Source organism: Lacerta agilis, chromosome 13 (genome assembly GCF_009819535.1).
Source record: "Lacerta agilis isolate rLacAgi1 chromosome 13, rLacAgi1.pri, whole genome shotgun sequence".
NCBI lineage: Eukaryota > Metazoa > Chordata > Lepidosauria > Squamata > Lacertidae > Lacerta > Lacerta agilis.
Window position 1 is genome coordinate 48,003,340 of NC_046324.1, and position 26,859 is coordinate 48,030,198.

The window sequence follows — 26,859 nt, forward strand, 5'->3', positions numbered from 1 at the left end:
AGCTTCCTGCGGCCAATGAGAAGCCGCCCAGCATCGCGGAGGGCCATCCCCACTCAGCTCCACACCGGTTTAGCGTGGCGCACAGGAGCCACCTGAGTGGGTGGCGGGGGTCCATGGGCCAGTTAAATGACCCCCATGGGCTGCTTGTGGCCCATGGGCCTTAGGTTGCTGACCCCTGCCTTAGACTCTTTCCCCACTGGATTCTCTTTTCTCATCTGATCATCTACCAAGGAGCCAAATAATGGCATAGCACATTCTGGGGATGTCACTGTGTTCTGAACACTTGGCTTACATGGACTTGCAGTTGGGCCCAACCCCTACCCTGCGTGAGTGGTGGGTGCTCTTTCATAACACACCATACTTGATGCTCCCCTGCCATTGAGCATTGCAGGAGAAGATGTGCTGCGGTGAGCATAATGCTTTTTCAGGAAATCAGTCCACCATTATTGATCTCACCGAGGTATGCCTGACAAGCTTCTGAGGAACCCCAGGGTTCTCTAGAATACACTCTTAAGTGCCAATACTTAAGTGTTGTGTTTTAGGAGCATGATTCTTGTTTGAGTGTGCAAGGACCTGGGCTTCAAATTTGGAGCTGCCTGTACAAAACAGGTGAATGAGGGCTGCAACTTTTTTGAAAAAGCAGAACATGTACTTTGAATGCAAAAGGTCCCTGATTAATGGCATATCCCATTAAAAGGACCTCTAGTAGCAGATGATGGGAAATAGCTATGCTGGAGGTCCTGGAGGGCCAATGTCAGTTGGAGTAGACCATCCTTCCCCAATCTGTCTCCCTCCAGATATTTTGATCCACCTGCTCCAGCCATATGATGAGGGATGATGTGAACTGTAGTCCAAAATAACTAAAGTGCTCCTGCTTTGCAAAGGCTGGTGTGGGCTTGACGAAACAATGACCTGACCTGGTCTAAGGCAGCTTCATCTATTCAAGTGGATTACACTTGATAGTGTCCCTTTCATAGATCTTTGCCAATATTTGTTGTCCAATGCACAGACATGCCCCTCCCTCTGCATTTGCTTCCTTTGTAACCAAAGATTATCTGCAGCATCTGCTTCCCAGGCCACGGAAGACTCTGATCGCCATCCAGCCTTCTCCCAGAGAGCCATGTCTTGGCAGAAGCCTCTCTCAGCCTGGTGGCTCCTGCCTGCTTTTCGCTGCTGGTTCTGATCACTAGGGAAACAGGAACCTGGCCAGCTAGGTGAATTCTCCCTGCTATGTAAACACTGTGACTCACCTGTTTCCCTTTTTTTACTCCTTCCCACCACCACCAGCAGTTCAGGGCAAATGCTTTGCATATGCTCACCGTCTGTATGATTCTCATAATTGCCAATGTCCCCCCTTGCTATGTTGTTGTGGGTAACGGACTGACTGTGTATGAGTGAGAATTGATGGAGCAGGAGAAAAAATTGTGAAGGGTAGAGTGGAAGCATCTCCTTGCAAGCAACACCCCATGCTTAGCGTTTACTGGCCTCTGTGGTTCCCTTTGTTGGACTTTGGTTAATGTGTTCATTTAAAGAAAAATACTGAAGTTTGGGATATTTTATAAAAAGTAAAAAAGTAAAAAAAACAACCCTAGGGATAACTATCTTATGTTTCCATAGAATCATAGAAATGTAGAGTTAGAAGGAATCCCAAGGGTCCTCTAGTCCAGGAACCTCAGCTAAAGCGTCCATGACAGATGGCTATCCAACCTCTGCTTAAAAGCCTCCAAGGAAGGAGAGTCCAGAATATTAGTTAAACACAGTGGGTCTATTTGTTTCAGTTGAGGGCTTAGGTTTGAAGGTGGCAAGAGAACAATACTTTTTTTGTGGGGTGGGAGAGGCAGGTATATTTCTGCATTTAAGGACAAAGTGGAGATTGATGGCAAAGAGCCATTGTGGTGTAGCGGTTAGAGTGCTGGACTGTGACTTGGGAGACCAGGGTTCAAACCCCCACTTGACCATGAAGATCTCTGGGTAACTTTGGGCCAGTCACTCTCTCTCTCAGACTAACCTACCTCACAGGGTTGTTGTGAGGATAAAAATGGAAGAGGGGGAGAAGTGCTTGTGCCACCTTGAGCTCTTTGGAGAAAATGTGGGATATAAATGGAATAATAAATGAAAATAAATACATAAATAAAAATATACTACAATGCAGAAATACATTTGTATTAATGGAGAAAGGTTTTCTCCCTTTCATATTCAGTGGGAGAAAAAAATGGAATCAGGGTAAGAAGAAATGCTTAGCATTTGTCAGCTCATAGTGGCCAAGGCAGTGAACCACCACCATCTGCCAAACGCCATTCATCCAATCTCTGTATGTGATGCCAGATGATGAATGGTCTATCACCCTCAACGTGTAACATTTTTTTTACCCAGGCATTCCAAAATCTGAACCCAGAGAAGCTGAATTTGTCAACCTTACAGCAGTGAGGGGAGTTTGTGCTCCTTATCTTGTTGTGCATGCTGTACTCTTGCCACAGGAGAGTGATATTTGGCACTGCTGGGCAACCTGATTTAGCTTCCTGAAAATGGCAGTGATGTGGTCACTGTTGTGGGGTGGGAAATTTTCCCGTGTGTTATTTCCATGCGGGGGCAGGGAATCCATTTAGCAAATGGATGTCAATTGTAATACAAGTATTAGCCGAACTTTGCAGCTTGAAAGATTTAAGTTACAAGGGATAATGTGGTCTCTGAAGTAACCGGGTTTCTGAGCTATATAGGGAATTCTATCTTAGTAAAGGTAAAGGGACCCCTGACCATTAGGTCCAGTCACGGACGACTCTGGGGTTGCGGTGCTCATCTCGCTTTACTGGCCGAGGGAGCTGGTGTCCAGCTTTCGGGTCATGTGGCCAGCATGACTAAGCTGCTTCTGGCGAACCAGAGCAGAACACGGAAACACTGTTTACCTTCCCGCCGGAGCGGTACTTATTTATCTACTTGCACTTTGATGTGCTTTCAGACTGCTAGGTTGGCAGGAGCTGGGACTGAGCAAAAGGAGCTCACCCCGTCATGGGGATTCGAACCGCCGACCTTCCAATTGGCAAGCCCATGGCTCAGTGGTTTACCCACAGCGCCACCTGCGTCTATCTTAGTATGAACACCTTAAACTTGGCCCAGTAGCCAGATTGGCAGCCAGGATGTGTCTGCATCCTGGCAGCTTAGCTGTGGGGTGCCACAAGGTGCTATTTTAACATCTGTATGAAGCCATTTGGAGTAATCATCAGGAAGTTTCTCTGTTACCTCTGAGTCAGGAGAGGCTGTGCAGAAGCTGTACAAGTCCTTGGATGCAGTGTTGGATGGATGAGGACCAATAGGCTGAATAGGGACGCTGTTGGTGAATGCTTGCCACATTTGAAAATGGAGGAGTTTACCTGTTCTAATTGATGTTGTAACTGTTATGCCATTCAGTGGGCTTGTTCATTATACATTTTAATTATTCACTTTTAATGTTGATGAAATTTTATGCTGTGTCTTTTTGGGTAGCTATATTTTTATAATGTGTATTGTACTTGTTATTTTGCTGTTGGCTTTCACTTGTTTGCAAACTGCCTTGATTTTTCTTCTCAAAATGAAAGGTGGTATATACATTATTTTGATAATAATAATTTAATAAATTTCTCTGGCTGCATCCTGGTGTCAGATAAAAAAAAAAAAGTTGGCCACCCTAGGCAGAATCTTGGGAACCTGTTTTAAGTATGGATTGATAGAACGGGGGAGCATTTTCCTGTTTAAGCCTAAGGAACACCAGAAGCTGAGACGAGCCAGTGTGGTGTAATGGTTAGAATGTTGGACTAGGACCTGGGAGAGCAGGGTTTGAATCCCCACTAAGCCATGATGCTCACTGGGTCACCTTGAGCCAGTCACCATCTTTTTACCCTAACCTACCTCACAGGTACAGGTAGGTAGCCGTGTTGGTCTGCCATAGTCAAAACAAAATAAAATAAAAAATTCCTTCCAGTAGCACCTTAGAGACCAACTAAGTTTGTTCTTGGTATGAGCTTTCGTGAAGAAGTGTGCATGCACACGAAAGCTCATACCAAGAACAAACTTAGTTGGTCTCTAAGGTGCTACTGGAAGGAATTTTTTATTTTATTTTGTTTTGACTACCTCACAGGGTCGTTGTGAGGATGAAATGGGGAGGAGGAGAATACACCTTGGAATATAAAGGTGGTATATAAATGTAATAAATGCAATAAAATAAATAAATGAAGGCAGCCTGAAGGAGTTTTTTCATCCTTAAAGGCAAGGGAATGTACATTGGCAATCTTGAGTGAGTTACCCGTGCAGGCTGAGGCAATAATTGCACTGGAGATGAGAACAGTTGGCGTTCGTGACTCCAGCAGTCTCATTCAGACCACACATGCAGGTTGACTTGTTGATAAAAAGCTGGCTTCCACTAAGAGAGAGAACTGGATGGCCAAAATGATTTATTGGTGCTTATAAGCAGCACCAGCTTTTCATGTGCTGGAATGAGCCTCTGAAGCACCGCAGCACATTTTAATTTTTCCAGCCTCCTTCCTGCCCAGCTGCCCTGGAGTTATCCAGCATTATCTCATTTATTTACTATATTTCTTATCCCGCTTTTTAGATCATTGCTGTCTCCCAAAGTGGCTCAACTCAATGAGAGATAGAGAGAGAGGCCTGCCATCTAGCTGCCAGACTAAAAGAGCAGGAGGCACCAAGGAAGGGGGCTGGAGGGAGAGGAGTTTTTCAAAGTGAGCTCCTGAAGGGCACTTACCGTAAATCTACCTGGGGCCAGGTTGTTCTTCCTTTGTTGGTGGTGTTGCCTGAATAGCAGTGGGTGGCTCTTCTTGGTCCTTCAGCCAGTGGAGGGGACCAGACTCCAGAGTGGCCCTTGTAAGCTTCTGCGCTCCCTGGAGCAACCAGCGGCTGGAATGGCATGTCTACTCAGGCAGAGTGGGACCAGGTTGGTCTCCCCATTGCCTTAATATTCCTCCTGGGAGGAAGCCTCCCAGTGGCCCTGGGTTCCCTGCCCTGATAGCAGAAGCCGGAGTTTGTGCTTACCTTCCGCTCTCCAGTCCCATAGCTCTGGAAGCATTTCTGCAATACTGCTTGCCTGCAGCTTTAAAAATAATAATAAATTACCCACTGCAGGTAAATATTTCAGCATGTTTTGCTGTTCTGGTGTGCTTATAGTGACCATTCTATATTCCTCAAACACTTCTGTCAATATGGTGGCCAGGAGCACGTCCCTGGTGGTTGCCGAGAGCAGCAGAGAGAAATGCACAGCTCTCTCTTTTTTACATCCCAGATGACGGCTTTTGATCAGGTTGTGGAGCAAGACGGTGGGATTAGGGGAAGTATCCAGGATGTTTACAGGCTTGCAATGCTGTATTTGTTTTGACCATTTACTTTTGACAGCAGTTATAAATCTCGTGGCGTGCTGTCACATTTGGTTGACTACTCTTGGTTTTCATGGCCAATCATGACTGTAATGACTTGCAATAGTTACACTTGCTAAGTGGAAATTCGTAGCACTGATCATGGATGTGGGAGAGCCGGGTTCAAATTCCCACACAGCCGTTAAGTGTCCTGGATCGTCTGTGATAAGTTGCTGTCATTTGGCTTAAGCTTCATGGAGGACGTTCTGAGAACATAATAAGTAATGTACCGGTAGAATAATTTCACATATTAAGGACTGTCAAAATTAATAACAGTTTACTGTTGTGCTCTTAGTGGTCAGTGATGATCATTAGCTGTTTCCTTAGTGGGTACTAATGGCCGGAAGCCAGTGTTTGGGGGCTACAGCTGGTCAAGATTTTCCATAGTGTGGATGACAGTGTGCGGAAATGAAAATGGGCAATTTGGAGAGATTTAGTATAATGCAACTGGGAGAGATAGGTCTGAGATTCCCATCTCCCCCAGAAGTTAATAAAATTAGATAGGTGATAGATAGATAGATAGATAGATAGATAGATAGATAGATAGACAGACAGACAGACAGAATTTTTTCTCCCATTCTCATAACAGTAGAAATCATAGATATCCAGTGAAGCTGAATGTTGGAAGATTTGGGACAGTTTTAAGTCTTTCAGCCAGCACATTGTTAAAACTATAAAACTCACTCCTGCAGGAGACGGTGAGGGCCACCAACTTAGATGGCTTCAAATTCGTGGAGAAGACTTATCAGTGGCTGCTCTCCATGATGACTGTTCTGCCTTCACAGTCAGAAGCAGCAGTGCTTTGCAATACCAGTTGCTGGAAACTGCAGGAGGGGAGAGGGCTCTTGTGGTTGTGGCTCTGCGTGAGGCTTTCCCAAAGGCATCGGTTTGGCCACTGTGAGATGCTGGACTAGGTAGGCCATTGGCCTGATTCAGCAGGCTCTTCCTAGGTTCTTATTTCTGCCCTGCAGAGATGCCACCAAAGTGCTGCACATCCCCACTGCTGCCTCATGCAATCCATCCATCCATCCATCCATCCATACATACCAAAGATGAGATTCTGGTGCCGCAGCAAAAGGAGGATACATAAAGATGCTGCAGGTGACCTGGAGGCGGGAGGAAGTCGAAAGGCATTCTCAAAAATAGCAGCTGGTTGGGTGGGCAGATGGAAGAGCAGCAACTCTCAGCCTTTGGACTTTCCAAGTCCTGCGCCTTCCTCCCATCTCTGAGCAAGCTTTGGGCTAGCCTCCCATCAACTGGCAGAAGAGAGGGGAGAAGTGCTTTGAATATTTCCAGGTCCAGGATCAAAAGCCTTTTTGTGTCTGCTAGTGGGATGTGGCCTTCTCTCCCTCCCTCCCTCCCTCCCTTTCACTTTTTTTCTGCTTCCCTTTTCTGGTAGAACCCTGCCAAGTACAGGAAGACTCCAGTGTGTGCTTCTCCTTATAGGGGTTGGGGTGGGGAGGCAGGGAGGAGGAGGAGGAGGAAGTGTTTTTGGTTCTGTGGGAATGTGAGCTTTCTCCCACTCTGTAAACAGCTGGTGACTCATTGCATAGCTATGGCACCAAAGGGATGCATGGCCTAAGGCATGCTGTGTGTGTGTGTATGTGTACATACACAGGGAAGGGAACTGAGCTTGTTTTGTTCCCGCCACATCCCCGCTCTGCTTCCTTGACTTTCTCACCGAAAGAAAAAAAACGTTTGGTGCCGGGAGAGAGAGAACCTGTGGAGCTCCTGCCTTCGTGCCTCTCCTGCCTGCACAACCTGCCTTCCACAAGGGAGGTGCCCGGGGCAGCAGCAAGGAGGCTTCCATGGTGCATGGCAAAGTCCAAACATGAGGGCGGGAGAGGAGAGCTGCACAGGAATGAGCAAGGGCTTGGGAAGGGCTCTGCAAATCCAAGGTAACGCTGCTGGGCTCCTTTCCAGCTCTCTGCAAAGCTCTACCGCCTTGCCCCACCTTTTCTCATTTCCCGTTATGTGGCTTGCCTGTGATTTTCGCTCCTCTGGCTTTTAACCGCTCTCAGCTGCCCTCCAAAGCCTCCTGCTTTTCTCTCCGGGAGATCCTGAGGCCTGGAACCCCCTTGCAGCCTCCCTGTGTGTGGGATCCTCTGATTCTCTTGCCCCTCAGTACCCGCTTTTGTTAGGCAGTCCTTGCCTTTGCCCCCTGCTTCTCATTCCAAGAAGAAATGGATTCTAGGTACCTTGGCAGCCCTGGCTCACATGAAGCTTAGGACACTGCTACTCCACTCGGTGCTTGAGTTATACTGATGCTGCTGTAGAAATAACAGTTCCCTCCACTTCCTAAAATATATCCCACAATTCCTCAGCCCGTTGAGTCCTTCCCTTTGCTTGCATCTTCTTCATTCCGTCCTCATTTGCCTCCCACACCTTGGCTACCTTAGTACTGGATCTGTATCATCGCCTACTAGTTTCGTCAGTCCTGTTTGTCTTTCCAGTTCTTACAGGGATTGGCAAATACAGTTACATTCAGTGTATCAGCACAGAGTTGACCAGCGACGCGGAAGAGCCTCTGTAAGCACCTACAGACTTTCAGAGTTTTAAAATATTTGGGCTGCATTCTCAACAGTGCTAGCCAGGATTACTGGGAGCTGTGTTTGATTTCTAACAGGTGACCAGACTCTCAAACGATGCCTCCCTGTTTTAACCGCAAGGTGTGGTTGCTTAGAAGTGGGGGGAAGGCACTCTGTATCTACTCAGAGGTAATTTTCTTTATTGTATTACACCAGCGACTTCCAAACTTTTTCCTGTATGGACTACTTGGAAATTGCTGAGGGTTTTGGTGGACCACTTAATGATTTTTTTTCTGCCTGCTGTAGTAATTGTAATGCGCTGTGCTAGGTGACGTGCAATAAACTGCATTTTTGCAGACAAGCAGTGGGTCAGCTGAATAAAGCTTACAGATCTCTGGTGGTCAGTGGACCATTCTGGGAACCTCTGTATCGCACTGCTGTAGTTCAGTGGGAGTTTCTGGAGGAGAGAGGCTAGGCCATCGCTGAGCACCTGCTTTGCATGTTCAGTTCTTGGCATCTCCAGGCAGAGCTGGCAGAGACCCCTGCCTGAAACCCTAGAGAGCTGCTGCCAGTCAGGGTCAACAGTGCAGAGCTAGACGGACACAGCAATCTGACTTGGTGCAAATCAGCTATGTTCCCAAGAAGTGGAGGGCCCCTGAAAGGGAATGTTTTCATTTCCACAGCAGCAATCCCTTCTCCCGTTTTCAATTTTGCGCGCATGTCACGTGATGCTGAACTGTGTTGATCACCACAAGTGAAGGGAGAAGCATTTGTGGCTGAGCCAGACCCCCCCTCCCGCCCCGCCCCTGCTCAAATTCCTCCATTCAGCCTGCTGTACTTCCCCCTTTCACTTTCTCAGGGGGGAGGAGTGTCCTGAAACGAATTGAGTTTGTTGACTCTCCCTTTGTCCTCCCAGCGTCTTTGCACAGAGATGACCCCAAGTCATGATTTGCTTTTGGGCTTCTCTTGTTTCCATGGTTACCGTCTGGGGTTGGCTACTTTCCCAAGGTCACCATGGCAACTATCGGAAGGGAATCATGCTTGGGATGCTTTGGCTGAGTATCCTTTAAAAAAAAAATGAATGATTAGAGCGTGTGACACGATGTAGAGGTGGATGGAGACAAGTTTTCCTTCTCCGGGAGGCGGCGGGAGCTTGTAGGGGAGAAGGGAGAACTCGGTCCAGACTGTCTTCTAAGGTTCCTTACGCCCGGCGCTGCAGCTTCCGAAAGCCGCCTATGCTTGCTAGGCGCGTCCAGACCCTCTGCTCCCCCGGCCCAGGCTGGCAGGGGAGAAAGAAGCTGCTGTGATGTCACAGCTGCATTGCCCTCTCCTCATTCTCCTACAGGCGCTCCAACTGTGTCATCCATCTGTGCTGCGCGATGCAGGTGGAGGCTCTGCCGCCGAGGTCTAGACAGGCAGACTGCCTCTCCTGCGCTGATTGAAGGGGTGTAGTTTGCAAAGTGTACCTGAGGTGAGAGTGAAGGGCAGCCGTCCTCAGGGCGAGTGGGGAGGAGGCGTCGCTGCTGAGTGCCACATTTCCACACAGCGGGGAAGATCAGAAGGGCACCCCCTCCCTCAGCCTTAGGGGCGAGAGAACCCCACAAAGTGAGGAGAACATTGCATTTTTCTCTTTCTCTTTTGCAACCTGTTCCATCATCCTTGTCTTGCCGTCTTGTGATTTCCCCCCCTGTGTGATTGTTTGTCTGCCTTGAGATTTGGGAGGCTTACAGGTGGTGGTGGGCAGAGGTTTGTTCACTTTTCTGGATGCACTGTTGAAATCTTCAGCAGGGTGGGGACTAAGGCCAGAGGTTATCGTCCCTTAGCTTTTAGGTGACCTTCATGTGGGGTGGTGGGTTGTCTTAAGTAAAAGTTTGTGTGTGTGTGTGTGTGTGTGTTGTTGTTTTATTAATTGGGGAAAAAACATATTCCCTGTTTCTGCTATCTGCTAACCCTGATTATGTGATTGTAATAAATTTGTGCAGATTTTCAAGATACTATTGCATGATTTTTCAAAAAGCTGTACTGAGAAAATAGCAATCGGCTTGTGCTGTTGAGATTGGGGAAGAAAAGGTTAGCTTTACGGAACAAACTGAGCCCAGACAAACAGATAAGGAACTGTTCCAAATTTAGAAACCCCCTCACTTAAACGGGGGGGGGGGTCAGATTGGCATAATGAAATGCTGGAATCCAAGGATAAGCAAATTGATAAAATTTGGGTCTAAAGTCTTTGTAGGCCTGTGGACACAGTGGTGTGGGAGACGGGAGGCAGGGATGGAGGAGGTCTTTCCTACCTCAATAACTTGGTAATTACATGAAAATCCTGGACAGAAATGAGGTCTAACTCCGGCTGCTTTCTCATCTTCTCCCATCTTGCCACTCTGATTTCTTACTGTGTGGATTAAGCCGCTGTTGTGTTCGGTCCCATCGGGTGTTCTGGTTTGTTATTCCACAATCCTTCCCTAGCCTAATAGCCCAAAACATCACCTCAGATTTTGTTTGGGTTCCACGCCTTCAGGCAGAGCACATCTTTTTTAGGCAGGCAGATGAACTCAGGTTCCATCCCTGGCGCTGTATCTAGAATGATTTGTGGTTGCAAGACTAGAAAAGGTGGGAGCATTGGAGAGCTGCTGCCCATTAGGACAGACAACACTAGGCTATGTGGACCAGTGGCCTTGAGTCTGCATAAGGTGGTCTCCTAATGAGGAAGAGTCATAGTTCAGCGATGAAGCTCTTGCAAAAGGTCCCAGGTCCAGTCCCCAGCATCTCCAGATAAGGCAAGGAATGTCTCCTGTCTGGAACTCTGAACAGCTGCTGCCTGTCAGTGTAGACAATACTGAGCTAGACAGAAGGTAGCTTCCTATGTTCCCATGTATGTACAGTCTGATATATTGATACTTTCTCTTACTAGTGAATGCTGGCAACTAGCTCTGCTCATTGTTGGGCTCTCATGCCTAACATGAACACACATTTGTTCAGTTGTTCAGTCGTGTCCGACTCTTCGTGACCCCATGGACCAGAGCATGCCAGGCACCCCTATATATGCCTGTTGTCTTTGTCCATGGAGTTTTCTTGGCAGGGATACTGGAGTGGCTTGCCAGTTTCTTCTCCAGGTGGATCACATTTAGTCTAAACTCTCCGCTATGACCTGTCCATCTTGGGTGGCCCTGCATGGCATAGCTCATAGCTTCCCTGAGTGATCCATGAAGGAGAACATGAAGACACAGAGAATGCCTATTCAACAAGGAAGGTCCAGTGTTCCATACCCAGGGGTCTGTATGCAAGTTCTTAGACACACATACAGGGTGAGTCTTTTAAAAGAGGCCCCGTGGAACATGTGTACTCTGTATCCATGGGGCTTCTTTTAAAGGACTCACCCTGTATAATCAGTGCTGCTTCTTTCTTTAAATGAGCTCTGGTTCCGTGCGTGTGATGTTTGATAGGATCACTGAGAATGGGGAATCCCTGTCTTTGCCTGTAATAACATAGGTGAGATTGAAATAATAGACCTCTTTATTTCATTTATTTAAATAATCTGTATCCTGCTCTTCAATTGAGGAAAAGCTCCCCAGAGTGACTTACAGATTGCAAACCTGAGGGCAGGGATTGGTTTTAACATTTTAGTTTATTTTTTTAGTAATCTATAAAGGCACCTCACATAAGGAAAATGGATTGGGAGGGAGGAGGAAAACAGGGACAACTTGTGAGTTAGAAGTTCTAGTAGCTCTACTCAAGTCCCCCAACTAGCAGAAATGTCTACTGATGGCCAGGGTAGGGCATGATGTTGCTTCAGTTCTCCCTCCCCACATCCTGCGTCTTATATTGTAAAAAGGCTAGTTTTGTTAATTTATTCTCTTTAAGGCAGCAGTTTTCATTTCACGTTGGGGTTGTGGGGCAACAGAGGGAGGAAGTACAGATTTCCAGGAGTGGCAGAGGAGAAAGAGCTTCCCCAGCCCCAAACTGATTGTCCCCTAACAGAAGGCAGTGCAGATCAATGAGTTTGTGTTTGCTATGGAATGACCCAAGACTACAGTGGGTTTTAAACTTACAACTTGGGGGCGGGGGGATTGAGCCTGTGCCATTCCCATCCCCACTCATTCTGGTGTTGATAAAAGTGACAGGGAAGCCAGCCATACCGATAAGCTGCAACAGATCAGGAGGTGCTTTCTGGCCTTTAAAGATCCCCTGAATGAGACTGAGCAACTAGGGGATTCTGTTTTCACTGCTGATTGTGTACCTTCCCCCCTTTTGCCTAGCACTTCTCTGATACACCAGGATCTGAGCCCGACACATCTACAATGCTCATCCACCCTGGCCCAAATTGGGAAGCCCAGGAAGAGCACAGCGTTCTCCTAATGATGTTTCCCCACAAGTGGTTCTAGGATGAGGTCTCGAATAAGGTCTCCTTGAATTTATGCCTTTTCTAATACCACTGTTGGATAATTGGCCCCCGGTCTTTTGGTGGCACACATACCTTAGGAGACTGTATATCCATATGCTCTCTTGTGCGCTCGATGATTGGCGAGCTGGCTTATATGGTTCCAGAAATGAGCATGGGTTTTAGAAAGACAAGGGAAGGAGTTCAAAAAATAATGGAGGAGCATCGCCTCAAATAGATTTGACATATAAAAGATATGTGACAGTTTCTGAATCGACATGCAGCATATGAACATGGTGGGGGAAATGTCCCATTTAGAATGCCTTTTCTGGGTCTGTTTCCTTTCTCTAAACCTGTTGCCTCTCTCTCTCATTTTCTCTTCCCATCTAGTTGCAATTTCTGAGCAGTTCTGTCCAGGTGACTGTACCCAGGTTATGACGACTAATCCAAAACCAAACAAAACATTAAAGGTAAGTAGAGTGGCATAAAATAGGGAAGTGGAACTTGCAACCCTGCAGATGTTGCTGGACTCTAGCTATCATCAGCCCCAGCCAGAATGACAAATGGTCAGGGATGCTGGGAGTTGTAGTCCAGCAACATCCGGAGGACCACAGGCTCCCCCCCCCCCCGCCCAATTCTGGTATAAAGCATAGATGGCTTTTAAGGAAAACTGAGACAAGTTCATGAAACCTCCATGGCCAGAGGCAATATACCTCTGTGTGCCAGGTGCTGCAGGTGACCATTATCATCACACCTTGCTTGTGAACTCCCAGAGCAGCCTTCCCTGACTTAGTGCCATCCTTACATTCCAGGTTGCAACTCCCATCCGGGTTGCAACAGACCATTGTCTGTGCTGGCTGGAGGAACTGTAATCCGAAACATCTGGAGAGCACTAGGTTGGGGAAGGCTGTTTCAGAGGCATATGGCTAGCATTTGCTAAACAGAATGTGGGACACAAGGCTTTTATTTTTTAAAAAATTGTGTGTGTGCTCTGTATGAAAATAGTTTTCATGGTGGCGGATCTCCTAACCACAAGCAGGGAACCGTAGACCTCTAGGTATTGTTGGACTGCAACTTCCAAAGTCCCTGACCATTGGCTATTCTGAGTGGTGCTGATGTGAGCTAGACTCCATCCTGTGGGGTGTCACAGGTTCCCTGTTCTAAATTACCACCTTCCCCAGTGGTAATTCTTTAAAATACATCGTTCAGTGCCAAATTCAATTGCCTGCAGATAACGCAGTGATACAGAGTTTTCTTCATCGCTTTTAAAAGAGAAATTAAGGGTACCTACGTCTAACTTGCTGGAGACGAGGACAATATTCTGTATCGGGACCTGAGCTGAAGTGATGTTTTACACAGTTCATGGAATATTGCAGGAAAATTCATGCCACACTCACAGGCTGGGGACCATAGTGTGGTGGTAGGGTGAATTTTTGCAAGGCACAAGTTTCCATATTCAACCCCCCAGCATCTCTAGTTAAAAGGATTTTGTCACTGTCCAGTCTACGGGTGAACGAAAGCCCCAGCAGAGGACGTCAGGACCGGGGGCAAGATGGCGAGGTGGGAGCAGGAATGTGAGTCCAGAAACCAGGGGTCCGAGGTCAGGAAGCAGGGGTCCAGGGGCCGAGAAGCAAGGAGTCACGAAGGCGAGGGTCGAGAAGCAAGGAGTGCAGAAGCCAAGATCTGGGGATCAGGAAGCAGGAGGCAGGAATCAGGAGGCCAGACGCAGCAAGGCAGGAAGCATGTTGCTGTGGCAAAGAGCCGAAGGGAAATGCTGACCTTTTATCCCTTCCCGGCTCTGCCACCAGGTGCAGTGAGTTACCAAGAGGGCCTCACCTGTGCGGCCACGCCTTGCCTCTCCAGAACAAACTTAGGAAGGCCCCAGTCCTGCGAAGCCCTGCTGGTCATGGGGCCTGGCTCCTGCACGCACTCCTGACAGATTTTGGTTAGTGGGCTGGAAAGCACATCTACCGATACCCAGTAGATCTGCTGTCAGCCAGCTCAGGCTAGATGGACTCATGGTCTGATTCATACACTCAGGTCCTGTAACAGATTTCCTGGATGTCTTCATATGGTCATGAATTTCCGTGCATAATCATCTGAGTCATTTCGCTTTCCATTCCTCGTGGAAGAAGGACATGGGAAGCCCTTCTGAGGTACAACATCCTGAGGTTGATGTGGCTTGTGGAGAGGAAGGAAGGAGCCACTCTGCTGCTTCCTGCCTTGCAGCTAGCAGGATGTCCTCATGCCGTTTTGGGAAGTGGGGGAAAAGCAAAGGCCCATTGGCCCATTTGAAAAATTCCAAAATCCCTTATGAGGGCAGCATACTTTTATTAGTGCAACCCAAATGTGCGACCTGGAGTGGCTGAACACTCAGCCCATGAACGCTGACATTCTTAAAATATACCAACGTGTCCTTTACATAGGAAATCCATTTTATTTTTTTTAAAATCCATCAAATTCACATACCGGTGTGGTTTTTTTTTTTTGGGGGGGGGGTGCTGCCCCCAAAATAAGACTGATCATAGAATCTTAGAATTGGAAGGGACCCAAGGGTCATCTAGTCTAACTCAGCTAAAGCATCCATGACAGATGGCCATCCACCTCTGCTTAAAAAACTCCAAGGAAGGAGAGTCCATCACCTCTCGTAGGAGTCTTTTCCACTGTCAAACAGTTCTTACTGTCAGAATGTTTTTTCGTAAGTTTAGTCGGAATCTCTTTTCTTGTAACTTGAAGCCATTGGTTCGAGTCCTACCCTCAGAGCAGGAGAAAACAAGCATGTTCCCCTCTTCCATGTGATAGCTCTTAAGATGGCTATCATATCTCCTCTCACCATAGGAGAATAAGTGGGCTTGGGGGGGGGGGCGTGATGAGATCACTGCTGAGAAGACCCTGTCATTTGTTGCTAAAGGAGCTACCTAGAAAAAGGCTTTAGCAGAATATCATAACCTGTGTGGGAAGACGCAGTTCATAAGATATTTGGTGCCCAAGGCATTTAGAGCTTTAAAAGTTAACATCAGCATTGTGAACTTCCATAGAAGCAAACAGATAGCCAATATTAATTTATTTAAATACTACAGTTGATCAGTTGACTGATTTAAATAGCTGTTCAACAGCGGGAGGGACTCCCTCCAAAAGTGTTGAAGGTTTTTGAGCAAAGGTTGGATGGCCACCTCTCATGGATTCTTTAGCTGTGATTCTGCATTGCAGGGGGTTGGACTAGACGTCTTTTGGGGTCCCTTTCAACCCTATAATTCTATGAGAGGAGGAAAGGATTTGGTCAATTAAGCAGGTCAAATGCTGGTCAGGTATTTTTAAAAGCACTAACTTTATCACAGCAGCAGAAAAAAGAAAAGTTACTGCCACGTATCTGAATTATAAAAACTGAATGATACTGCTAATTGTTGTGAAATACCGGTAATACTTAAAAAAAAGTAGTATGTTACCATAACTTCTAACTATGTTGGTTCAGGTTTTTTTTTTTATAAATGATGGATGATTCTTGTGAATGATGCTTTGGACTCAGAGGGAAGAGTCAGATGCATAATGTTGACTTGGGTAGGAACTACTCCGCACCAAGTGCCACTCACTGGATCATCCGCAGATTTCAAGTAGAATTCTCCATCTGAGTTCCTGCAGATGAGGAATTCTGATGCAGAACTCTGAAGCTGGGTAGTAGAGATTCACAAAGAAGTGGTCAGAGGCAGCCAATTACTATTCCATTCATTACACGTGAGGAAAACTGAGGCCAAGAGATTAAGTGATTAGCATAAGGAAAGCAATGACAGAGGATGTTGCTTTTCTTGCCATTTTACTCACTGTTTGGGGCCAGGAACCTTTGTTGATCTACTGCAAATAACCCAGAGATCTACCACTAAAACCCAACATGCCTCCTTCCTGCTCTAGTATATCTTCGCACGGGGAGAAGGCATTCCCTGAGACACTTTGGACCCAAACAGTTTAGACTTAAAGAAGTCAAAGCCCACACCTTGATTTGAGCCCAGAGACCTACTGGAAACCAGCGCAGTTGCTGAACAAGTATAATACGGTTTTGTCAGCTCATCTTGGTCAGAAGAGGGGCAGTATTTTGAACTATTGGGTAGCCTTCAAGGGCAGTTCCAGATACGATGGCAAATAATCAGGAAGTTACCGAGGCGTGCAGGATAGCAAGGTTAGACCTGGGATAGCTCAGTCGGTAGAGCACAAGACTCTTAACCTCGGGGTCGTGGGTTCGAGCCCCATGTTGGGCAACAGATTCCTCCACTGCAGGGGGTTGAACTAGATGGCCCTTGTGGTCCCTTCCTATTCTATGATCCTGTGATCCATAAGTTGCCTTTGTGACACTGGCGTCTGCAGGTCAAGGAGGAGTCGGGAGAGAACGCCCCGGTGCTCAGTGACGATGAACTCGTGTCGATGTCTGTGCGGGAGCTGAACCAGCACTTGAGAGGTCTCACGAAAGAGGAGGTCATCCGCCTGAAGCAGCGGCGGCGCACACTTAAGAACCGGGGCTACGCTGCCAGCTGCCGCATCAAGCGTGTGACGCAGAAGGAGGAACTGGAGAGGCAGCGAGTGGAGCTACAGCAGGAGGTGGAGAAGCTCGCCCGGGAAAACAGCAGCATGAAGCTAGAGCTGGACGCCCTGCGCTCCAAGTACGAGGCGCTGCAGACCTTTGCCCGCACTGTCGCCCGGGGGCCCATCACTCCAACCAAAGTTTGCCGCCACCAGTGTCATCACCATCGTGAAGTCGGCAGAAATCTCATCCGCTTCTGTGCCATTTTCAGCAGCCCTCCTAGTGTCCAGAGTGGCAGAACTAGCAGCCCTTTTGGAAGGGAGAGTAGGATCTCGTTGATGGGTTTAGAGGCCTGCCTTCCTGAAAGATCAGCAATCCATTTTCTCCCCCAAAGCTACCAAGTGGACTCTGCAAAGGGGGAAACTAATGGGCTGTTCTTGCTGGGCACTTCAAGTTCTGTCAAGCCGCTTGTGGCTGAAATGGGAATGCCATGTCGAGTAGTAGGTATTGCACAAGGGGTCTTGCACAACTCCTCCTCACAGCCTCTTTAAGTCCCAGGCAGCCCCCAATCGAGAGAAGACACCAGGGTGTTCTCCAGAACATTTTGGAGTGAAACTGAACGACTCAGAAATGGATGGCCTGCAGAATTGACAGGCAAGTTGAATAAATGAAGAACAGCATCTTCCTTCTTTCAGAAAAAAGTATGTCCAGTCGTAGTCAGCTTTATATCAGTCACAGAATGGGCAATTGGCTCTGGAGCAGCTTTTGCTGAGAGTTCATCAGAATGTCATAGAACAATGTCTTATCTCTCCAGTTATGGAAACACCTTCACAGGTGAATTTCCACCTTTGATGTGATTATCTCCCCTCCCCTTTGCCATGTGGCCTAGCAAACAGAGCAGTATCTACAATGCAAAAATGTCTCTTTAGCTACTTCCCCACAATGTGCCTGTGAGTCAGATGTCTTTTAAAAAATGTAGTCTAGTTACTTCTAAACCAATATTCTCTTCTCTCTCTCCCTCTCCCTTGCTTTCTCTCTCTCTCTTTCTCATAACAATAACTATTAGATCTAGACTGAACAATGCTGCAGAGAAAAGGAAATGGGAAAGTGTTAAGGGTGTGGGGATGTGGGTGGGCCAATAAAAAAGCGAGAGATACTGTTTAACAGTAGAAGTCTGTGCTCTGACAAGGTGTTCTCTTACAGGGTCTGCTAAAAGGCCTGTAAAGCAGCAGCATACAGGAGAAGACAAGAAAGTTTCACGTAAGAGGCAGAAACAGGTGTGACGTCAACACAAAGCCTTAACATAATCCTCTTTTCTGACTTCACGGAGCCTTTCGGTGCTCTTTAATGCCCAAAAGACAATGTATGGCAAGATGAGTGAGTGGTGAAAACAGAGAGCAGTGTTCTGGATAAGCTGCCTAGTAGATGTAAATATCTGCAAGGGAACAAGGCCTTGGAGATATCTCAAGACCAGGGCACATAGATGAAATACTGCCAAGGAATGCAAGGGAGTTTGAAAATGCAGGAGGGTTTCTTTCTCAAGTATTGCAAAGTTGGGACGGGATGGGTGGAGAAATGTGTTTCGTGGATCAAGAGAGGAAGGATTGGAGCTGATTGGTTTGTGGTGGGGGGGGGGGGGGCAGAAGAGGACTTGGTAGGTGGGGTGGAAGAGTGGAGGGAGAGGAAAGCAGAGATTTTTGAATTTAGTGGGGAAAGAGAGGAGTTAAAAGTTTGTAAATGAGTTTGTAAAATCCCAAGGAAGTAAGGAAAGAGCAACAGGTTTTCAGATTAAATTAAAAGGAAGGACCTCGTACACGTTGACTTTAAGCTGGTCCTGCAAGACAGTCATCTCATCTTCTTCCTCTTCCTCAGCAAAAGTACTCCTTTAAGTTGCTAATAAAAAGGGAGGACCCTGAGGCTTGGAGCCAAATGCCCCTGTTGGCAACACTGTAGATGGACTTCACCATTTTAGACTGCTGGGTGTAAGACAGAACCTTTTGGATGCTGCCTCCCCACCAGATACTCAGCACTTGAAGACCCAAGTAAGCATCCCAGAATAAAAGCTGCCCTGGAATTTCTCCCCAGACTTGCTCCTTTTGGATGACGGCAATCCTTTTACAGGGAGGAAGCTCTGTTTTGCACATATCCGCCCGCTCTATATATTGATAACGGGCCGCGAGAACTTCCAAAACAGAGCTGAACCATTGCATATTGCCAGTGGGGCAATCTTGTGACGTGGATTTGAACCAGGGCAGGCCGGTGAAGATGCTGGTGGCGATTTTAAACCTTGTGTGTGTTTCCCAAATAGCCAATGCCAGGAAGAGGAAATACTTCACTCAGCCCCCTTGGCACACACAAACACACTCTCACTCTCGCTCGCTCTGTGTGTGCGTTTGCTGCTGCAGGAGTGATACTCTGCCTGACACATCACTGCACCATTATCATTGATGGTGGTAAGCAGAGACCACATTCCCTTAGTGGAGTTAGGAACACGGATGGTATCTAACACCTACAGTGTCTACACTCAATAAGAGTTAGCAGGGTTGCACACTTGCAACAACCATAAGGGAAAGAAAACAAAAACCAAGTCATTTATTCAAGACTTAAATTCCTACCAGCCCACTGTTCCGGTGGCTTATTTTCGAGTCTTGAGATGCGACTCTTTTTTAAAGGATTACCTCATTTCTTTCCAGGCCTCACATTACCCTCTAGAAGGCAATCTGATGTCCTGTGTTTTAACCCATGCCTTTTTTGACCCCCTCAGCAAAGGTGAGGAAGAAAAAAAAAATAACAACACAATGTTGCTGTTATTCCTGTAAAAAAATTATTTTGGAAAATGCCCTGGATCTCTGCAAGCTTCTCGAGTTCTTAAAGCGGAGAAAGGTTTTAGATAATTTGCACTGTTGGAGCTTTGGAAACAAATAGGGCTGGCCATTATGGGCTTTAAGGATGCCTGGATGCTTCATAACCTCCCCCTGCCCCACCCAAAATTTACTCTCGAGAAAGAAACCCCTGTCCGCAGCCCAGGATCTCGTAGCTGAGCGATGGGGAATTTGTGGCCCTGCAGATGTTGCTGGACTACAGCTCCCACATCCTCACTCATAGCCTTGTTGGCTGGGGCAGATGGGAAATGGTGCTCAACAACATATGTAAGGCCACAGGTTCACTGTCATAGCCAGGACCCTGAAACGAGAGGATAATGTTAACCTCTGTTTCGTCATAGAGATAACGAAAGACTAGACTTGCTCAAAAGCTGTTGTACGAAGGGCATCACCATACAGCTTCTACGTTGACAAATTGTTCTGTACAGGCTGCGCCCAGTTAATGACCACCCACAGTGCTAGAGTCCCATAGATGTACAGCTCTTGAATTTCCTTGAATGTGTTTCATGGGGTTTCCTTTCAGAATAAGAACAGAGACACAGACATTTTCCTGAGTAGTGTTTCTTTGCAACTGAGTAATCACCTGCCTCCCTCAGTTCTAGGAAAGTTGGCCAGAGGTGCAGCAAGCAATTGCTGATTTTTTAAAAAAAGAAACTGGTAGAGACGCTCCAACAACAATCTAACTGAAATCGTGTTTGCAGCCCAGCGGAATTAAGGCTTCAACCTTAGGGTTTAGCCCTTAGCAGCTGTGTGTTTACCACCAGCTAGTTGCTGCTTACTCTCCCCGTGGGTAGTTGCTGGAAAACCTCCTCCCTAGGTGGTCTGCAGGCACATGAGGCATCTAGAATTTGCCATGGATAATACGCTAATATCCGAGGAGTGACCTCAGCCTGATCCTCTGCCGATTAATTTGAGAACTAAGAGCAGCTTCTGTGGGGGCAGAGTGACATCAACCAACCAACAGGACTATGTACCTTTTGTAATTTGATCAGGAGCAAGAGGCCGAAGGCATTATTAAGCTGTCGTTACCATGCCATGGTAGGTAATCCATATTGGATATCAATTAAGGACCATGTGGAAATATTTGAGAGACACACTTATGAGAAACATATATAAATATATATATAGATATAGATATATAATAAATGCATAATTATATACATTTTATCGTACAGATTTTTTGTAAAAGATATTGTCTGGGTTGTTGTCTTTTTTAGTGTGGTATATTGTCATTTTCTTATTTAGAAAAGAAAAAGTCTGCTTCCAAGAGAGAGTGGGGAGGAGAGAAGAACCAATAAGTTTTCTCTGACGAGTCAGGAATATGACAGAAGGAATCTGAAATCTTTGTTTAGTTTTATTTCTCACCTACTTTTTCGACACCTGTGGCTGCAGCCAGAGATGGCCATTGGAAGCACCGTCCTCTCAAAAGTCTGTGCACCAAAAGGATGGGAAGTTCAGGAGACCTGAGCAAATTGTGCCATCAGTCACTGCAGGAATATGTATCCGTATACATGCATATGCCTACTTAGACAATTCCTACATGGAAGGCACTTGAACATGGGAGTTAATATGCAACCCATTGTGCGCAAACCACCACATGCGATTGTGTGTGTGTGTGTGTGTTTTCAAGTGTGTTATGCATGCAGCAAGGGGCTGCAGGCCAACTTTTATAACCACGGAACATCCCTTCATGTTTTCTGCTCATCAGCTTCCACCATCCTGAGCTTCATTTCTCCGTACATGAAAAGATGTTCAGTGTATGCTCTGGCTTTTTCTGAGTCTTGGTGCGGCTCATGCCCAGCTCAGTGGCCCTTCCAAGGAACAGCCCAGTGGTTTGTGGTCAGGTTTGTCCGTCTTCCATTCTGCCTTTCATGGTGCCCCAAATTCAGCTCCTGGGGTATCTCTTCCCGCCTCAGTGTCAGCTCACCTTCATGTGAGGTTAACAAGCCAGCTGTTCTCTGCTAGGTCTGGGCACATCTTTGGCCATCCAGCTTCCAGGACCTGTTACAGGAGCCTCGGAAACACATGCACGACACCGTTGCTGTGCATGATGTCCACATTGGGCATGACTTGCCATTGGGGTTCTGGGGTCTGCCTCGATTTCCACTGAGGCTGAACTCTCTTCCTCAATGCTAGCATGTCCAAGAGGGGCAGATAATTGGGCTGAATGAAACATCCCATGGACTAATTTCAGTCTAGCAGCCAGTCGTGCTGTTCCGATCCTTGCCGCTGTTTGGCCAGACCAACTGCCTTTCTTGGAAGGCTTGCTCAGTATTGGAGCTGTTGTGTAGGCTACCATGATGGTAGCATTCTGGACTGTACCAGTTTCCATGGGAGGGGGGCGTGGATCATGATTTTGAATGCACTGAACACTCCTCACCTGCAGTAACCTTGCGCATGAGGGAGAAAACCATGCTAAACCTTTCTCCCTTCCATGCTGGCTTACTACACACAGGGGAGTTTTTAAAAACAAACAAATGGGGGAGTATCAAAGAAATTGACCTCCCCACAGGTGGTGCAGGCCTGCCATCTCAATCTGCATCATGTATTCCCAGATCCCATTAGCCCCAGCCCATTATGGCCAGGGGTGATCAGCGTTGTCTTAACAACATCTGGAGGGCAGCAGGTCAGGGAAGGCTGCCATAAGACATGGCACTTCAATATTGAAAGCTAACAAGCTGGATTGTTTAATCCTGCAGTGAAGGATGTGCAACTTTTGAGAAATGGGTAACTGGAGCAGTCCAGCAGTGAGGCTTCTTAATGTGAGAAATCAGAAGGGAATTCAGGTTACTCCAGTGGCCTAAAGCCAAGAAGTGAAGCCCTTCCTTCCCCCTCCCCTTTCAAGTCTTTTTAAAGCTTTACCACTATTTGGTTTAATGTTTAAGGTTTTGTGTCCCTACCTCCAAAAAACACAGGAGTGTTTTCCCACTGATAGCCGACCATAATGCTTTTCTTCCCCCATTTTCACTCACCCTTGAAAAATTATAGGAAAGTCTCTTTTTCGTCACCTGTTCATCCCATCTTCTGTGGTTTTACTTGATTATTTTCATTTCGATCATTTATTTTTCGTGCGCTGCTTTTTTATTATGAAATAAATTATTGATATATCAAGTAATGTGGGTGCCTGTTTCGTAAGGCATATTCACTGTGTGTGCGCGTGTCCAATCTCTCTTGACAAAAATAATAATACAACACAATGTTAATTTATTGCTGTAAATTTTAGCTGCAATGACTGGTTTTTGGTTGTCGTTGTTTTTTGTACCTTTCCAATAAAGCATTTTCTGGTTTCAGATTTGACCTGGTCTGTGATCAGTATGTTCAAAGCTTTGAGACCTCAGGCTGCCATCCTTCCTACAGAGCTTACACCGGAGCCCAGGAGGGCTGCATGAAAGACCTAGATGGTTGACATCAGTCTGCCTCAAGAGATATGGGAGTGTGGTCTCCAGGGGTGAAGTCAAACTGCTGTGTAGCAGCCCAAGTGACCTCCTCGGGGCACAAGCCTGGGCAGTGTGTCTGGAGGTCTTGGGCTACCCAAAGGAAAGCAGAGGCAAAATGTTTGGCAGCAGGAGTTACAATCATAGAGTTGGAAGAGACCCCAGGGCCATCCAGTCCAAACCCCTGCCAAGTAGGAAACACCATCAAGCATTCCTGACAGATGGCTGTCAGCCTCCGCTTTGTTGTTGTTGTTCAGTCGTACAGTCGTGTCCGACTCTTTGTGACCCCATGGACCAGAGCACGCCAGGCACGCCTATCCTTCACTGCCTCTCGCAGTTTGGCCAAACTCATGCCAGTCGCTTCGAGAACACTGTCCAACCATCTCATCCTCTGTCGTCCCCTTCTCCTAGTGCCCTCCATCTTTCCCAACATCAGGGTCTTTTCCAGGGAGTCTTCTCTTCTCATGAGGTGGCCAAGTACTAGAGCCTCAACTTCAGGATCTGCCCTTCCAGAGAGCACTCAGGGCTGATTTCTTTAAGGATGGATATGTTTGATCTTTTTGCAGTCCATGGGACTCTCAAGAGTCTCCTCCAGCACCATAATTCAAAAGCATCAATTCTTCGGCGATCAGCCTTCTTTAAGCCTCCGCTTAAAGACCTCCAAAGAAGGAGACTCCACCACACTCCTTGGCAGCAAATTCCACTGTCGAACAGCTCTTACTGTCAGGAAGTTCTTCCTAATGTTTAGGTGGAATCTTCTTTCTTGTAGTTTGAATCCATTGCCCCGTGTCCGCTTCTCTGGAGCAGCAGAAAACAACCTTTCTCCCTCCTCTAGATGACATCCTTTTATATATTGGAACATGGCCATCATATCACCCCATTGATGGAAGGAGGGCCACTCTGCATTTGTGTAGTCTAACCAAAATGAACAAAAGCTGGCAGGTAGCAGAGTCTGTTTGGGGACTCCAAAAACCACAGCCTTTCATAGGACTAATTAAAAGGCTACCCCTCCTTATCAAGCTTTCAAGTTCTCCAGCGATCATCTCCACGGTGTGACTCAGAGCAACAGCTGCTGGGGAGCATGAGCTGGGAGACTGCTGTTGCACCCCACCCCTGCCTGTGAGCTTCCTCTTGGCAACTGTGGGGAACAAGGTGGTGGGCCTGGGGCCTGATCGAATAGGGCTCTTCCTAGGAGAGGCAAGAGAGGCCAGAAAAAGCCTGAAGGCTTTAATTTTTAGCAGCCTTAGGCTGCCGTGCAGGAGATGTCATGCACACTTAATTAGAGCACTAGTAGTTGTGTCAAGGGTGGCTAGGAAAAGATGCAACAGTGACAACTCGCTTAAAACCCTGATAACAAAATCCATCAGTTACTCTGCTCTGTGTCCAGCATCAAGTGAAAGACCTAGGGGCGTTCGAGGCAGACAGCAAAAGTTGAAATGTAGTAACATTTGTATTGGGATGCAGGTGGTGCTGTGGGTTAACAACAGAGCCTAGGGCTTGCCGATCAGAAGGTCAGTGGTTCGAATCCCCACGATGGGGTGAGCTCCCATTGTTCGGTCCCTGCTCCTGCCCACCTAGCAGTTTGAAAGCATGTCAAAGCGCAAGTAGATAAATAGGTACCGCTCCGGTGGGAAGGTAAACGGCATTTCCGTGCACTGCTCTGGTCCGCCAGAAGTGGCTTAGTCATGCTGGCCACATGACCCGGAAGCTGTATGCCCGCTCTCTTGGCCAGTAAAACGAGATGGGTGCCGCAAACCCAGAGTCGTCCACGACTGGGTCCCTTTACCTTTTAACATTTGTATCAGGCTGAAACAGGAATTGTGGGGCACATGCAACCCTCCAAGCTTCTGTATCCGGCCCTCAGGACTCTGCCCTGGCCACACCCCTTAGGGGTCCTGCTCCACACTCTCCCTTGGTTCTCCGGCTTGGGCCAGAATATCCCTGAACCATATACAATCGTACCTTGGATGTCAAACAGAATCCGTTCCGGAAGTCTGCTCCGTCTTCCGAAACGTTCAGCTTCTGATTGGCTGCAGGAAGTTCCTGCAGCCAATCAAGCCGCGGAAGCCCTGCCGGACATTCGGCTTCCGAAAAAACCTTCAAAAACCGGAACACTCACTTCTGGTTTCCGATCGGGAGCCAGAACGTTCGACTCCCAAGGCGTTCAGGAGCCAAGGTAGACTGTACTAATGTGTCCTTGCTTGCCTGAGCTCAGGAAGTTCCGACTCCGTTGGGACATTTGAGCTTTTCCCTGCAAAGATTCCTTCGTACTTCTGCAAACCTTGGGGCTCCCCGGCAGCTTGCTGGTCCCTCCCAATCCCAGGTGGTGCCTTCCTGGGTTACAGAGGACTCCTATTCAGAGAACGGGTTTGCCTGCTAGGGGAATGGCTTAACAGTGATTTGACAATGCACACAGAAAACGTTCTTTTCCCCTTCTTCATTTTATTAGAAGCCTTTTTATATAAATAATTTAAAATGTACAAGTTTACACTCCCAGCAGTTGCCACCTCTCTGTAAAAGATGCAACATCCAAAGAAGAAAGCATTACATACATTTTATCGCTGCGTAGAGAAGTTGTGAATCTTGAACGATCTCCTGCAGGCTAAGGACAGAGGTGAAAGCTGTTTCCTGGTTCTGCTGGATCTCTCAGCAGCTTTTAGTACCATTGACCCAGGTATCCTCCTGGACCATCTAGAGGAGTTGGGTGTTGGGTGCACTATTATCCAGTGCTTCTGCTCCTTTCCCCCTGGGCCGTGTCCAGAAAGTGATGTTGGAGGGATGAGTGTTTGGATCCCTGGGTGCTTCACTTGTGGGGTGCCTCAGGGCTCTGTCCTCCTCCCCCCATGCTTTTTAACATCTCTATGAAGCCACTTGGAGAGATCACCAGGGAGTTGGGGTGAGTATTCACCAATATGCGGAATTGCGGGTGATAACCAGCTCTACCTCTCTAAATCGGAACCAGTGTCTGGAGTATGGATGGCAGTCTACAGACTTGAGGTTGAATCCCGACAAGATGGAAGAACTGTTTTTGGGGGGAAGGAGTGGGCAGGTGTGGAAGACTCCCTGGTCCTGAATGGGGTAAACTGTGTCCCTGAAGGACCAGGTGCGCAGCCTGGGGGTCATTTTGGACACTCGGCTGTCCATGAAGATGGTCAATTCCGCATCCAAGTCAGCTGTCTACCAGCTCCATCTGGTATGCTGGCTGAGACCCTACCTGCCCACGCACTGTCTCACCAGAGTGGTCCATGCTCTGTTTATCTCCTGCTTGGGCTACTGCAATGTTCTCTACATGGGGCGGCCTTTGAAGGTGACTCAGAAACTACAACTATCGGCCATGCTCTCCGGAGCTGATGGGGAGCTGGGAGTCGCACAAGATTAGAGGTCGACGGGCTGGTCTTCCTTTCTACACATTCTGCATTCCAAGGGGAGAGCCATAGGCAGTTCTTACGCTGCCCCCTATATGTTGTGGAATCTCCACAATGGTGGGTGTAAGAACTGAGCCCACATGGTGTGTGTTAAACACAGCAAGGATTTCTGCCTACGTCCTTTGTACCATGTGGGCAAACTGTCCTCGGCTTTACTCTCCAGGAAACAGTTTTCAATTCCACCACCACCAATCCGATACAGGGCCAAAATTCCTGATCCATAGCAGATCAGTCTCACTAAAATGGCTTTACCGAGATAGATCTGGGTTCAACCAACACACCATATATATTTTTTGATTTTTTAAA

General features: G+C 47.3%; 1 protein-coding gene across 1 annotated transcript; it reads left to right on the forward strand.

Annotated features, from left to right (window-relative positions):
• The first annotated feature begins 7,135 nt into the window (after positions 1-7,135).
• Positions 7,136-17,275, forward strand: MAFK (MAF bZIP transcription factor K). The gene is given in 4 exon segments (XM_033166634.1): positions 7,136-7,297; positions 12,693-12,772; positions 16,659-17,015; positions 17,017-17,275. Coding segments are annotated over 4 exon segments (639 nt in total). The 5' UTR covers positions 7,136-7,230; the 3' UTR covers positions 17,152-17,275.
• Positions 17,276-26,859: the final 9,584 nt, after the last annotated feature.